The 15,637-nt window shown below is 39.2% G+C and overlaps 1 protein-coding gene across 1 annotated transcript in view; it reads left to right on the top strand.

The window, feature by feature from the left end:
- Nucleotides 1-14,218, top strand: part of rasa2 (RAS p21 protein activator 2) — a 33,159-nt gene extending 18,941 nt beyond the window's left edge. The window contains exons 10-24 of the mRNA XM_024276742.2: nt 3,128-3,281; nt 3,393-3,541; nt 4,016-4,130; nt 5,613-5,687; nt 5,766-5,889; nt 6,180-6,286; nt 6,372-6,455; nt 6,533-6,610; nt 6,688-6,761; nt 7,614-7,720; nt 8,103-8,185; nt 8,323-8,531; nt 12,651-12,754; nt 13,107-13,287; nt 13,726-14,218. Coding sequence (XP_024132510.1) covers nt 3,128-3,281; nt 3,393-3,541; nt 4,016-4,130; nt 5,613-5,687; nt 5,766-5,889; nt 6,180-6,286; nt 6,372-6,455; nt 6,533-6,610; nt 6,688-6,761; nt 7,614-7,720; nt 8,103-8,185; nt 8,323-8,531; nt 12,651-12,754; nt 13,107-13,287; nt 13,726-13,756 — 1,675 coding nt within the window. The 3' untranslated portion in view covers nt 13,757-14,218. The remainder of the gene's footprint in view (nt 1-3,127; nt 3,282-3,392; nt 3,542-4,015; nt 4,131-5,612; nt 5,688-5,765; nt 5,890-6,179; nt 6,287-6,371; nt 6,456-6,532; nt 6,611-6,687; nt 6,762-7,613; nt 7,721-8,102; nt 8,186-8,322; nt 8,532-12,650; nt 12,755-13,106; nt 13,288-13,725) is intronic.
- Nucleotides 14,219-15,637: the final 1,419 nt, after the last annotated feature.

The following is a 15,637-nucleotide window of genomic DNA, read 5'->3' as shown; positions in this document are numbered from 1 at the left end:
CAACATATAAAGAAAACACCAAAATGTAATTTCTGAGCATTTCTTTATTCAAATTATTGTGAATCGGGAGCACATGAAAAATCACAATTTAAAAAAAGATTGTATTTTTGACAGAATGTATGCTGGGTGGGCCACAAGCTCTCTGCTCCACTTCATTCTGATAAATCCATTTGTAGACAAATAGATCCATTTACGTCTTTGTTTTCCCCGTCTGAACTGGCCATATGCAGCCCGTTAAACTATTTAATCTGGCCCTTTATGACAATCCTAATTAATGTTTTGTTTTCCCTCTAATTCTGATGTGCACTAAAAAAAATAAACCTTTGTTTAGGTGCAGAAAGCTATTTTATATCCCTGTGGCGTGTGAAGATTTGTTGTTTTTCTGAGGTTCATGTGTGTTTTCTATGTCAAAGTCATTTTTTCGATCATTCAAACCCCACATGATTGCATGTTCCCTCAGGGACATCAACCTATTGGTAGAACTGAGACTTGAATGAGAACAAAAGCCACAGTTTTGAAATAAAAACTTCACATTTTTCTATTTTTAAAAATAAATATTTATTTTCTGTCAAAATTAAAGCATGTTTTTGTCCAGTTTTCATGTTTTTTTTTTCTTAATGAGGTAGATCAACAAGACAAACCACACTACCTTCTGGAAAATTTCACAACCCTTTGTGACCCATGAGTCAAAAAGTTTGCCTACCCCTGCTCTAAACTGTACGGCTGGATAGCTCCAATATTGCTCACCATTTTTGTTGCACTGTTATTGTTAAGTTGGGGGTGTGAGGGGCTGTAAGCTAGTGGGAGAGCACATAAACAGATGGATGACTGGAAGTGGGGGCAGGCTCACACTAACAGTCCTGCCCACAACTTAAAGGTGAATTCCTGATGAACTACTGCTGCTCTGCAGAAACTATGTCCTAGAAAATGACAAATTCTTACATTTTAGCCAAAAGCTGTATAATCATAATTAAAAGACCACTGAGAATGCTTTTAAAATGGATCAAAAGAGGATCAGAGTGGCTCTTTAAGCACCAGATCTTGGATTGTGCACGTTCAGAGGTCATGATTCTTCACCCACAACGTCACTGTTCCTCTCCGTTTTTCTCTCAAACCTGTTTGTTGTTGTAAAATGAAATGAGGCTGTTGCTAGATCAGGTCTTTGTGAGGCTCAGCCTCCTGCTTTGTTGTCGGTGAAGCAGCTCCATATTGCATTTCTGTGAGCACAACGTGTGCTGCCAAGATTTTCTCCAAGGTGACTTGAAAAAAACCTCCCCAGATTTGTGCGTTCAGCAGTTTTCCCTTTTGTGTGGATGCGCCCTGGCTTTGCGTCAGAGTAGGTGATACAGAATTATGCCAGATCGCAATCTGCTGGTGCACCGAGGCTCCGAGTCGAGTGCGTGGGTGGCTCTTTGCATGGTGGCGGTACCGAATGTCCTCTTTTCTTTGTGCTGGAAGAGGTCCATGATGCGTTCAGATAAAAACTGTTGTGCTTCATGAAATCAGAACGTGTGATCTGCTGAAGTGTCCTGCTGCCGTGATGACAGATTAGGAAGCTTTTGCTCAGAACCAGATTAAGGTCTGAATTTGCTGCGTTTTTAGCTCTTCATGTGTTCGTGCTGCACCACCTGTTGGCTTCTGGGGGGAGGATTTATTTATGTAAAGCTCTTATTTATCCGCTTCAGAGGAAAAACGTGAAATACCCAAAAGATTTGTCAGATTTAATCCCATCAATTGATGAGATGAATTGTAATTTAAGGAGAAAAAGTCGTTCAAAAAGGAACAAAGCTGATCATTTAATTCAAATAAAACACTCTGCTCTGACCAGTATTACTTCTATTTTTGTTGAGTCAAATGCCAAATTTTAGCATTTTGTTGCCTCTAAATAATCTGTATTATCGTGGATTTAAACATCATATCGGATTTTTAGATAACACATTTTTACTCAGTTTTAAACCGTTTTTATTAACATAGAACTAAACCCACTTTGTAGTAGTAAAACAATTCCACCTAACAAGATTTATTAACTTGAACTTTCTTTTATTTTATTTTTCATTTCATTTGTTGAAGATTTCTCAAATGTCTATTTAAAAAGCACAGAGTGACTCATGTCTTTGACAGGCGATATGAAAACAAATGTTACTTTACTACATCTGAATGTAAGTAAAAAAAAAACATATATATAGATACATTAGCTGCTGTAATATGTTTTATTTTAACTTTCAACTTTGAAATGTGATTTTTAGTTTAAGTTTGATCGTTTGAGTTTTAAACTAAAAGTTTCTTTCTTTTCTTTCTTTCTTTTGACATTTTTTTAACCAAATTCATTCATTTTACAATTCACACTATTTTTTTCTACCTTTTTTTGTTAGGAAAACAGCTTGTAAATTATTTTTTTTATTAATATCACTCTGAATTTTCTTTTGCACAAACTCATCTTTTGATCTACAGGCAGATCCAAGTCTCCATACATGATACATTCCATACATATTTGGTTCTAACATGGATTTCTGTATATTTCAAATACCCCAGAGAATACATTTGAGTAAAGAGCAAAATGTCAGTCATATAGAGCATTATATATATATAAAAATCGTTAATGTTAATTCTTCATATGTATGGAGACTCATGGGTCTCCCTGTTTTTTAAAGCTTTTTTTAATTATGATTATCTGCAAAGTGGCAGTAGTTCTTTAGAAATTAGAGTTGTGGGCGGGACCATTGGTGCAGAGAAACCCCGCCTCCTCTTCTCCTCTCCCTCCCCAGTGGCTGAAAGCTTGGAGCGTATTTTCTACATTTCAAATACAATCTTTTTAAAACAGCATTTTTTCATCTGCTCCTGATTCACAACAATTTGAAAAAATAATTGCTCAGAAATTAAATTTTAATCAATTTTTTTAAAATAATATGCATCCTATGTGATGTTATCAGAAAAACTAGAACATGTTAGAAACACTAAAATCACCATTTTCATTGAAGTGGGTCTTTAAGTCTCAGTTCTGTGGCGGATGCAGATCAGGGAGCGTCTTATCAGCCTCTGATCTGTTTGCTGACACGCGGAACAAAGTCAGCAGCTTTTTTTTCTCAGGAAGCAGTGATAAGACTTCTGTCTTGACGTGACCTTTCAGGTACCTTCTCCAGCCCAAAGGGAACGGCAGCAAGTCCAAATTTGACGACTTGGGATCGCTGCGGCTGAAGCTGACCTACATCGAGGACATGGTGCTGCCATCTTCCTGCTACAAACCGCTCTGCAACCTGCTGCTGAAATCCCCAGACGTGAAGGTAACACAGGAGCGTTCCGTCCTTCTGTTCAAGTAACCGTCTTGTGATGCATGACTTTTTTTTTAATTGACTTTTCTCATCCTTTGATCCGTCTCTATTTTCCTCCTCCAGCCAATCTCAGCATCAGCAGCACACATCCTGGGGGACATCTGCAGGGAGCGATATGAAGTTGTTCTGCCGATGGTCCGACTACTGCTTTACCACAATCGCTTTGTGCCTTTTGTTTCTGCTGTGGCAGCGCTGGAGCTGGACAACACTCAGTAAGCACTGACCTTCTCGTGTAAAACCCTCTGAAGAAAACCCATTAGAAGAACTGGAATAATCACTGGGTTCTGTTTGCTTTGTCAGTAGATTGGCAAAAGCTCCATACTTGATTCACCTACCTTACTCTCATGTGTGTTGTGTAGTTGTTGCCTACGGCACTATGACCCATAGAAAAAAAAGTAAATTTTTGCTCTACGGGTTCATCAAGCAGACTTTCATACTTCATGCAGGCCGTGTACACATTTGCCAGTGTTCAACCGTAGAGGGAGTTGTAGCTAAGACTTAAAATATAGCAGCGATAAGCCATAAATAAATGTATACAATTCCTCTTCTCTAGCTTTTGCTCTGCGTAAAAGCTAAAGATAAACCAAACCTGGTTCAGAAAAAGATGCTCCCATATTGTCATACCTTTGCCACTGTTCTCCAGAAAACCAGAGGGAGTGAACTGTTTGTGTTTGTCATTCTTGCAGGGAGGCTAACACTATATTTCGCGGCAACTCGCTGGCAACGCGCTGCATCGACGACATGATGAAGATTGTGGGAAAGAGTTACCTCGCTGTTACCCTGAAGCCTGTAATAGATGAGGTACAATGATGAGGAAATAGGAGGAACACACACATACACACACTCTGGTGTAAATGCAGCGATAAGCATGTGGTCCACAAAAAAAGGCCAGGATCTTAGCCTGCTTTTCATAGAATTAATCTCCATGGTAACGTAATTCAGAGTCATTCTGCTTTCATGCAACTAAATCTCAGTTACCACTGTTCCTCCCCTCAAACCATCTCCATCTACTTCCCCGCATTTATCTCCAAAACATCCACCACGATCTGTTCCTCTGATGGATTCATTCCTGATCCTATCTATCCCCTTCACTCCTGAGGAGAACCTCAACGTCTTCATCTCTGCTGTCATCAGTTCTGCCTCCTGAGCCTCTCAACCAGGGCTCTCCAACCTGTAGCTCCAGAGCCACATGTGTCTCTTTTGCTTCTCCGTCTTGGCTTTTTGGTTAAAATCTTATAAAAATTAATTGTAAAGAAAAAAGAAGTAATTAAAAAAAAGTAAATTAGCTAAAACTTTATTTAACTCATTCACAAACAGTTGAAGGACGGTATAATTCATTCAATGAGGATCCTAACAACAGTAGCCGAAATTCTCAAGCAATCCATCAATCCTTGTAGTTTATCAACGTCATCCTGACACATTTGGACTTAATTTGAGCCTCATTTATCACAGAAAATTAATTTGTCAGTAAGCACAACCAGAATTAAAGCCACGTTAAGTTATAATCCACTGGATTATAAAGCAGATTTTCTATTTTTGAACAAACTTTAAAGTGTGCCTCATGGTTTTAATATATGGTAGGGGTCACTTAATCTGATTCAGGTTTTGTTGGTTATGTTTATGAATCTGTGGCTGAAATGCACCAGAAACGGTAAAATGAACTTTTTTTTATATCATTGATGAATTTACACTTCTTACGGCATTTGCTGCATTGACATGGTCCTATGGTGTAGGATGTCTTTTATTTTGAAAGGAACTCGTGCAGAGCTCTGTCAAAAGTTATAAACTATCTCATATTTAAAGCTATTTTCTCTTCATGTTTATGTTTTATTTATGCCAAAAATAGTTTATTTAAATGAATCATGTCAGCAGCAAAAAAATAAATATAGATCAGTTTCTTATTTTCCCAAAGTGTGAGTGAAGACTTTGTGGCTCCTACTGGGTTTTGGTTGGCGAGAAATCGATCGGAATGACTCTTTAAGTGTTAAAGGTTGCAGACCCCTTCTCTAAACCAACCAACCAACAACATGGATGCTCTCACCACAGTCTTCTACACCTTTCCCTCTTGATGACACTCTTTGGTCACAGATCTTTCATGGAACCTTCCTGCATCCATTCCAACCTTCTCTCCATTACTCTGGAGTGAAGTCCATGAAGTTTTTCTTCACTTCTGCTCCCTATAACCTCACTGTTCTTCTCATACGTTCCTCTCATTTCCACACAAATACTACTTTCTTCCTGCAAATGAACTTCATTTCCTGATCTTTTTTTTTTCTTATTCAGATTTGTGAATCCAACAAAACTTGTGAAATAGACCCAATTAAACTAAAGGAAGGAGACAATGTGGAGGTCAATAAGGTAAACGAGATCAAACTGAAGTATTTCAGAAACACTGAAGTCTGCATTCTCTCCATTAACAAACGTTTGTGTCAACAGGAAAACCTTCAGGGTTACGTCCAGAAAGTTTTTTCTTCAATCACCCAGTCCAGTTCCAGCTGCCCCCCTCTCATGTGTGACGTCTTCAGGTCTTTAAGGCAACTGGCGTGCAAACGCTTCCCAGGTAGAGATGGATCTGCACTCAGTCTGATCTTTTATTCTCTCTGATGAATGAAGATGTGAAGTGTTCTGTTACCATGGAAACAGATGTGTACTTAATACAAACGGATCATTCAACAAGTTAGGTTTTTGTTGTTTCAGCGGCCAAAGCGACCAAAGCCACAAACTCGACAAGTGTATTTTTTTTTTAAGCTATGACGTTTATCTACCAGAAGAGGGCGCCAAAGCTTTAAATGTCGCTGAATTTAGTGAGCCTGCTGGTGTTTTATAAATAAAGTTTTTGTTCGTTGTCAGGTGACCCACACGTTCAGTATTCGGCCGTCAGCAGCTTTGTGTTCCTGCGCTTTTTCGCCGTGGCTGTTCTTTCTCCACACTCTTTCCAGCTTCGTTCCCATCACCCCGTAAGCACGCTCTCTTCACGCCAAATCTTCCTGCAAACACGCCTGAGACCTGAAAGTGAACTTCTCTCTGTGTCGCTGTTTGCAGGATCCAGAAATTTCCCGCACTCTCACCCTCATCTCTAAAACCATCCAGACTCTGGGCAGCTGGGGCAGTTTGTCCAAAAAACTGGTAAGAACAAAATAAAACGTTCAGTAAAGCGATAAAATGCTCAATAAATACACTAATCTGCTATATTTACGTTACAGTCCAGCTTTAAAGAAACGTATATGTATGACTTCTTCAAATCATTCCAAGAGGAAAAGTGCATTGAAAAAGTTAAAAAGGTACATTTTTTTTCAAAGTCCATTTTACTTCTAAATATCTGTGTTTCTGTGTTAAAACTCGTCCATTTTGCTCTCAGTTTCTTGATGAAATCTCCTCCAACATCAGCAAGGAGTCCAGCGGCCTGGAGGACGCGGTGGTTCTTAAAGAAGGGTAAGTTCTCAGCATGAGCCTGGAAAAACTAGTGATGCAAAGATCTCCACATTTTACAAAAAGAGGATGTGGTTTCCTCACATACCGCTCAGAATCCTCAGTGATGAGAAAACACATTGATCGGCTTAAATAAGGAACGACTGAAGATTCAAATTTCATTGAAACAATTTCATAACATCACTGGAGTATCATAGAGATCCCTCTATAGAGGAGCAGTGAGATCAGACTACTGAGACCAGAGCAAATAATGAAAACCAAAAATGTAAAAAGAAACGCGTGGTAAATTAAAAAAAAATTTTTTTTTTACTTTTTTTTTTTATTTAAATAACTGTTTTTCCCTGAAATATCTTTAGATTCTGTTTTTTAAAGGAGATTCAAAGATCCACTCTTGTGAAAGTAATGTTTTCGTTGCATTTTTATGATGATGGAGGACAGACACAAAGAAAATTAAGCTTAAATTTCAATTTCTGGGTAATTTTTAATTCAAATGGTTATGAGACAAACTACTGTTTGAAAAAGAGCTCATTTGTGATGTAGAAAATACACTGGTGAGCCACAAGTTCCCCGCTCAGACCTCTCAGTAACAGGTGACGGTAAGGGGGCGGGGTTGCTCTGTGCCAACAGTCCCGCCCACTACTCAGAGGTGAATTTCTTATGAACTCTTACCGCTCTGCAGAAACTATGTTCTATAAAATGACAGTTTTTTTAATGATGTCTTAAAACAGCATAGTCATAATTAAAAGACCACTGGGAGCACTTTTAAAATGGATCAAATTATGATCAAAGGGAGTGTTTAAAGAACAAAACTTGCTGAATGTTTGATAGCCACATCTCCTGCTTGTTCTCCTTTAGGGAAGTACAGAAACGCACTCAGGGGAAAAAGCGGCTCGGCAAGAAGAACTTCAAAAAGAGATGGCTCAGAGTGACCAACAAGGAGCTCACCTACCACAAACACAAAGGTGAGCGCCGCGTCCGTCAGGTGAAAATCCTCTCGTTGAGGAGGAGTGCACTTAAACTGATGAAGCACTTTTGATATTTGATAAATATTAACGGGTTCATTTTTTTTTTATTAATTTAGTCTGTTAATTGTAAGTCCTAATAAATACTGGTAAAGGTCAAAATGAATACCTGGTTGGAATAGGATTAACTAAAGTGTGTATGTTCAGGTGATGAGTACTGGTTCGACTCATCGCTTACTGTCCCAATGAAACATGCTTTTTTTTTTATAAGTATAGCAGCTTTAACAGTTTAAAACGGTGAGAAAAAAAACACAATCTGCTGCTGTTTTCTTCATAAATCAATAAAATGATCCCAAGCATGACGGACGTTCTCTCTTCACAGGGAAGGAGGCCATCTGTATCATCAATGTCAAGAACATCCGAGCCGTGGAGAAGCTGGATGAAAGTGCCTTTAACCGTAAAAACGTAAGGCAGCTGAACTCCAGCGTTTACCTGTTATGTTTGGGAAATGATTTTTCATGAACATGAAACTTTCTTGGACAAAGGGGGTCGTGTCTGTAAGGTGCTGATTGTAACGTAACTCCGTGTTCGTCCTCCGTCAGATGTTCCAGGTGGTGCACTCGGAGAAGCCTTTGTACGTCCAGGCGGGAAACTGCGTGGAGGCCAGCGAGTGGCTGGAGATCCTGGGTCAGGTCAGCCGCTGCAACGAAGGGCGGCTGGCCACCTTTCACCCGTCCAACTACACGGGCGGAGCCTGGCAGTGCTGCAAGAGTCAGAGCAGCAGCGCTCCGGGCTGCAAGCCCTGCACAACGTGAGTGCTGCCCCCACGCCAACATCCTCAAAGAGGTCAAAGAAAAGATGGTGTTCCCGCCGGCTCTAATAGGAGAACTTTATAAGTTGCAGTAAAATGTGTCGTAAAAAGACGGTATTTTGACTTCAGTTGGATAGACCGTGTACTTGGACAGAAGTATCCATGTGGTAGCTTTTCCAACACAGATGGATCTGATGATGTTGAAGAGCTTTATTGATGCTAAAGTAAAGCTAGTTGTCAGTCAGATGGTTGAATGGGATTTTGGGAACTCCTGCTTTCACCTTAACCTCTTAAGACCCGAGCTAATATTTGAACTAACTCTCAAAACACAGATCTGTTAAACAGAATGAACTACTGTAGTAATACAACTCAAAATGCCATGAGGTCTGAAGAGGTTGTCAGTAGTCAATTTGATTCAATTTTATTTATTTAGCCCAATATTACAACACATTCGTCTCAACGGGCAGCACACCGGTAATTGTCCAAAAACATAAAATCACTGGTAAAATTTATAAAAATAGCTAATTGCTTAATTAACTAACTAGCTAAAAATGCTCAAGCTGATGGTTGAAAACGCTGATTCTGAAAGTTTGCCAAAGTATTAACCAAATGACAAACTAGCCAAAAACTGGGAACCAAAATCTAATTTTGACAAAACGGCTAGCATGTTACTAAATTAAAATCTAAACTCAAAATTATCCTAAAAAACAGTATTTGCTGAACATTTTAAAGTTTGAATGGTATCTCTAGCTGAAAGTATGCAGAAGTTCACAAGTTTTTAAGTATACGTTTTTGAAGGATTTGAGCAATTTCTCACTCATTTTCTATGAGGCAGATTTTGCTCAATATTTAAAAAAATATAAAGTTTATAAATACCAAAACTATAAGCAGTAATGTTCTGAACAAGCTGAACATTTTGATACCAAGATTGCTGAAATCGCTAAAAGTGTGATTGAGTTTTTACATGCCTAAAAAGATACGGAAAGGAGCAGGAGAATTACTAAACGACTAAACTAAACTTAAATCCTCTCTCAGTAAAGAAAAACTCAGTAAAAAAAACAGATTCTGGGGAAAAAAAAGAGACCTCAGGGAAGTCCACATGAAGGAGGGATCATCTCTTAGGATGGACAGGTGATGAACCAGGACTGTTAAAGAAGAATTAACTTATCTAACTCTACAACTAGTCCCCAACCCCCGGGCCAGAGTGTAAAAAAAACAAAAACATCAGTTTTCTTTCCAATCTCATTCGAAAGGAAGTTTTATTTTGGAAAGCTGCTGGATTCCCCACCACATCTGACTCATTCTTGACACTTCAAGTCACTTGTCAAAAATTCATCCCCAAACTTTTTAAGGGACCGCTAAACCGAAACCCCCGAACTAGCAAAGTTAACCAAAAATGAAATATATTTGGAAAGTTTTTTTTTTTTTTTTTCCAGAAGAGAACCAGATAAGAACATTTGACTTCTAAATAGAAGAAAGTTGCATTTTACAGACAAAACTAGGAGTCTTTACTCCAAATATGTAACATTTGTTCCCACAGACCATAATAATAATGCATAATATTTAGCTACTGGCTGCCAAATGTTATGAGGATGCTGCTAAATTGTTCATATTTATTTTTGTATTTAAAAAAATACCTGTTTCAGTGGATTTTTTGTTTTTAATTTATCCATCACATTTTAAAAGTTAGATGAGGCAGAAGTTGGCACCTGATTTTTTTTTTTAGCCTCCATTTTGACAGTTATGGGTCAGTGGAAAATCAATAACACGTTTTTATGGTTTCTACTCAAAATCTAGTGTACAAATAAAGTTTAAAGGAGCTGCAGATATTTCACAGAGGATGAAGATTAACTTTATTCTTAAAAGTTAAAGGTAAATAAAACTCAGACGCTCACTTCTTCCGCATACAGGCCGGTCCGTTTCCTGAAAAAGGTTGGGGATCACCGCTCTAGAGGTATTGTTGGTGCTGATAGTGAGTGTAGGTGAAGGATAAATCTCAGATTTCCATCTTTGACTGGATAACCTCTGACAGATCCGTTGGAGGTCTCCGTCTGCGGGGTGGCTGTCGGGTCGACCTGTAACCCTAGAGCACGGTTACACGAGAGCATGCGGGTCTGCTTTATGAAGAGCAGAGGAGAAGTCCATAAATAAAATTCTTATGTGAGGGAGTGGAGGTGTCTGCTTACCATGTTCAGGGGGATCAAACCAGCATCCTTCAGCTGCAGCACGCCCGCCTCCACAGCCTGTTATCCCAGTACGGGCTGCACGCTCATGTTTTTTAGGCCTTTTGTTTTATGGTGTTTTGGCAGTTGTGCAGTAACTGGGGTCAGTGAAGGCGTCGCCCTTCTTTTATCTGCCATGACGGATGGACGTGTCAGTCAGTCGCTGAGCGGTCGGTCCGCTCCGCCGCCTCTTTCCGTCTCCTCTGCACGAATGAAGAATTTTCACACGCTGATGGTGATGAATTGGATAAGCGTCCTGTTTATTACGTAATAAGCTCACATTAGTCAGAGTTATTGCAGGTAGCGGCTGCATCCTGCCTCGTCCATGTAGTCTTTTGGAAATTCCACATCTGGATCTGCTTTCACTCCGAGCTCACGTGACGACAGAAGAGGAGATGTTCCAGCTGTGACGTTTGTCTTTAGATTTATCTCCTGTTTTGGAGATTCTATATTAAGACAGTCAAGATCCACTATCAGTGGTTTGAATACTATATTCAGAAAAGATCTATAAATATAACAGCTTTTCTAGATATCATTAATAAGAAGATTTATCTTAACTTTACAGCAAATACAGTGGGGGAAAAAAAGTATTTATTGATCAAGTTCTCCTGCTTAAAAAATGAGAGAGTTTCATCATATGTATACCTCAACTATGAGAGACAAAATTATGACAAAAAATCCAGAAAATCACATTTTCAGATTTTTTTTTTTTTAATTTTAAGAATGTATTTGTAAATTATGTTGGAAAATAAGTATTTGGTTAATAATTAGCAAGATTTATGTCTCTCACAGACCTGTAACTTCTGTTAGAGGATCCTCTGTCCTCCACTCTTTACTTGGATTAATGGCTCCCGTTTGAACTCGTTTTCTATACCCACCCACAACCTCAAACGGTCACACTCCAAACTCTACTAAGACCAAAGAGCTGTCTAAGGACACCAAAAACAACGTTTTTGACCTACACCAGGTAGAAGATTTTCAAACCTTTCGAACATTTTTGGAGAGAGCTTAAAGTCTGTGTTGCCCAGCAACAGCCCCACAACATCACTGCTGTAGAGGAGAGCTGCATGGAGGAATGGGCCAAAATTTCTGTATTTTTTTCCTCATTGTATCTCTCATAGTTGAGGTACAACTACTCATACCTATGATGAAAATAACACTTTTCTCATCTTTTTAAGTGGGAGAACTTGCTAACTGAATACTTTTTTGCCCCATTGTATCTGCACATTTGGGGGGAAGTCCAGCGTTTATACACCAAAGCATGAAAAACCTGTTCAGTCTCAGTCATCAATACCCAGAAATGCAATTTTGAGCTTTATTTTCTTTATATACGTCTTCAATCAAAGCAAAAATGCTACAAGAACACGTTAAAAACACCATCATCATCGGAGGGTCTTTAAGAGCTCATGTAGATTTTTACAAACTTCTGCTTAACCTCAAAATCTGAATATTTAGCTGTGATTACTGTACTTTAGATGAACTTGCAGCAAACAGATGCAGATGCACAGCTTGCAATCTGTAAAATGGGGCTCCTTCTTAATAAAATATAAAATCATTGATGAGTTTTACAATAAAGAGCAGACTCTTCTTTTTTCATTGTATACGTGTTTTTAAGTTTGGAAAAAATTAAAACTTAGTGTTTGAAAGTCATGTTTTTGTCGTTTAATAAACTTTTTCTGATTTAGGTTTAGATCAGAAATTCCCAGCTTGTTTAGAAATCCCATCAAAATGAAGATTTTGTTTTATTGTCTTTTTTGTCTAAAAATCTAAACACTTAGTGTGAGGGCATAAAGTACTCTGCAGTTTCAGAGTTTTGGTAATGTCGACTAATAAGCCGGTTTCTTCTCCGCTCTGGCTCGTCGGAGAGCCGATCTAACGCGTCCTTCTCCTGTTTCAGCACCATGCTGGCCAACCTGCAGCTGGACATCGACTGTGACCGGGAGGCAGAGAGACTTTTCTCCTATCTCTCCTCAAACGACGTCAAGCTCCACAACATGGAGGGTCAGTAGACTATTGAAGAGCTTTATGGGAACATATGTGACCTGTAGCGATGACTGTAACATGTGAGAACCTGAAACTTATACAGTATTCTTAGCATCTGTTTTTAATTGTTCGGTTCTCTGAATTTTGCTCAGCTCTGTGGTGGTTTGTAGGTTTAGGTTCCCATGAGTGCCCTCCTCTTCCTCCCTCAGTGCATAAATACTAGAACAAAGGCGAAAAGTCCTGTAAACATTTGTTAAACTCTCAACGTTCACCTCAATTATCAACCCCGATGGTCGTCCCCATTATCCTCCTAAACGTTCTCTGGTGAAGTCTTGATGGACGCCAGTTTTACAGCGTTTCTCGCCCTCAGATGCCTGTGCCAGCATGGCCGTGTACCAGGGCCCCCAGCGAGAGCCGGAGGAGTACTCCAAGTTCACCATCCAGGAACCCAAAGAGACTTTTCAGACACTCAAACAACTTCGGAACATCATGGAGGAGCTGCAGAGGCAGCACAACATCCGCAGCGACACCACCGCACAATACGGCAGCCTGTGAGTCTGCGACTGCGCACCACTCCTACTAAAATTCTCTTTAAAGTTTTGATTTATTAGCTTATTTGAAACTATTAAAAAAAGGGAAAATAGACAAAAATAATACATAGATATGTCTAATATATTTAAGATATTATTTCATATTTTGATGAGAACAAAAATGAAATAAAATTATACTATTTTCTTGACAAATTAATTGCTTCTAATCACAAATAAACAAAGCTAAACAGGTACATGTGGGCCGCAAATCATAACAAAGTAGAAGAGTATTACTTTTGTCAAAATAAGTTGTTTTTGGTTGATTATTTAAGTATTTTTTGATAGTTAAAATCTGAAAATCTCAGATTAAACTAAAAGGGTTTTTTTAGTATAAAAAAAAATCAGTTATTTTATTTTGAAAGGTTAAGGACTCTTTCTGGATTTGCTTCTGTGTTGCAGTGACAACCCTATTGTAGGAAGAACCTCCTAACCAGAGGAGTGGGTGTGGCTTAAGCAGCCACGCCGCGGGTCTCTGAACTGTCCTTAAGGAGCCCCGCCCCATCAGAGGAGGCGCCTCCATGACAGAAACCCTCCGAGGTGAAGAGGAGCGACCGAGCCCTGCAGAGGCTCTCAGACACAGGCGGTTCCTGATCTCCTCTCTGTGTCCGCTTCCTGGTCCGGCAGCGGCGTGGCGGAGGCGTCATCTGATGGTGTATGAATAGGCTGCTATTTCCTGTTTTTATTCACTCGGTTTGACATCAACAGCTGTGAAAATCCCTAGTTTCTAACATCCAGCTCTTTCTCCTTAAACGTTGGAGTTTCTGGACTCCGTGACCTTTCCCCCCAGTCTCTGTGTTTCCTCCCGAACCAACCTTTTCTGTATGTATGTATATAGAAATATATATATATAAAGACATATGTACATTTGAGTAGATAAAACCAGTCTGCCTTACTTTGATGGATGTTCCTTTCCCATTTAATGCTGAGGAAAAATGCAGAAGCACTTTACATATTTGGAAATGTCCAAATGAAAACGATTAGATACGTGGTATCAGCTTTCCTCTTTTTGATCAGTTACATGATCTCAAATACATTTTTGCTGTTTCATTTCTGTACAATAAGATTTCTATAGCCTGTAGATTTTAAGATATTTTCTTGACCAAAGGCAGGACGTACATGTTGATGTATTTTGACTATAAACCGTTGAAAATGGAGACCAAAAAGAAAAAACAAAAAAAAGCAGAACTATATTGCATGTGTTAAGTTTTGAACCCTGATAGCACGACTGTGGTGAAGAGTTGTGTTTTCCTTGTGATTGTGAAGCGTACATCCGAACCTGTGCTGTCGTATGGAGAGCCTCCCGACACACCTTTAGTGGCCTACGTGAGTCCTAGCGGAGTTCAGGCAGGTGAGCTGTTTTGTCTCCGGCACGTCTAAGCCGGGTTTGACAATCGCAGGACCATCTTTGCTTCTGTTCCTCACATTGATAGTATTTGAGAACTGGACTGATTGACCTACCCTCCCCTGGCGTTCCAAACAGGAAGTAACTGCTGGCTCCAAGAAGCCAACATCCCATTATTTTTGTTTTGAATTCCTTCACTACTCAGAGCACTACTGCCCTAGAATGTACATAGAAGTTTAAAAAAAAAACATTAATGATCGCTAGATTGGTGAATATAGACCACAATGCATTGCGTTTGAACAACTTTTCATGAGAAAAAAGTGATAATTTTTTAGAAATCCTCTAAATTTTCATCATCAGAACCCAGTGGATTTGTAAAAAGTTGACTTTGTAAAATTGTTGATGTGACATTTGTCTTAAAAAAGTAATACACAGCACTGGATAGTGCCACACTACAAAGTTTTTAAGGAGTAGTGATGGAATTTGCCATAAACTTCTATAGAAAAATAAACAGCAAATACCCAGTAATTGTATTTGTCAGAATAACTATTCTTACTCTAATAACTTAAGGCAAACCCTCAATTTTTATTTGTATTTTTCTGTAGTTCATGTTATTCAAGTTATAAACTGGCCAATCAGATTTCCCCAAGGGTGCCATCCCAAAGGGATTAATAAAGCAAGTCTAAGTCCAAGTCTAAAAGTAGGTGGAGCCTGATGGCCCTCACGTACAACGTTTGAGCCCACTTTCAGGTTTTAGGGGTGTGGCCTTCCACTAATCTGACTTGACTCAATCAGTGGTAACATTCCTGACTTGACTTTATTTGGTTGGAACTAAAACATTTTTTATGAGTGACGTCACACTCAGTCAGTCCAGTTCTCCTATACTGTCAGTGGTCCCTCACCAGCGTCACTCCACGGCTCCAGCTGTCCCGCTTTGTGGTTTTCACCGTTTGCTTCGTGACTCCGCAG

This window comes from Oryzias melastigma, linkage group LG13, assembly GCF_002922805.2.
Source record: "Oryzias melastigma strain HK-1 linkage group LG13, ASM292280v2, whole genome shotgun sequence".
In the NCBI taxonomy this organism is placed as follows: Eukaryota; Metazoa; Chordata; class Actinopteri; order Beloniformes; family Adrianichthyidae; genus Oryzias; species Oryzias melastigma.
The sequence above is the reverse complement of the archived record's forward strand: the minus strand, read 5'-3'. Positions and strand labels throughout refer to the sequence as shown.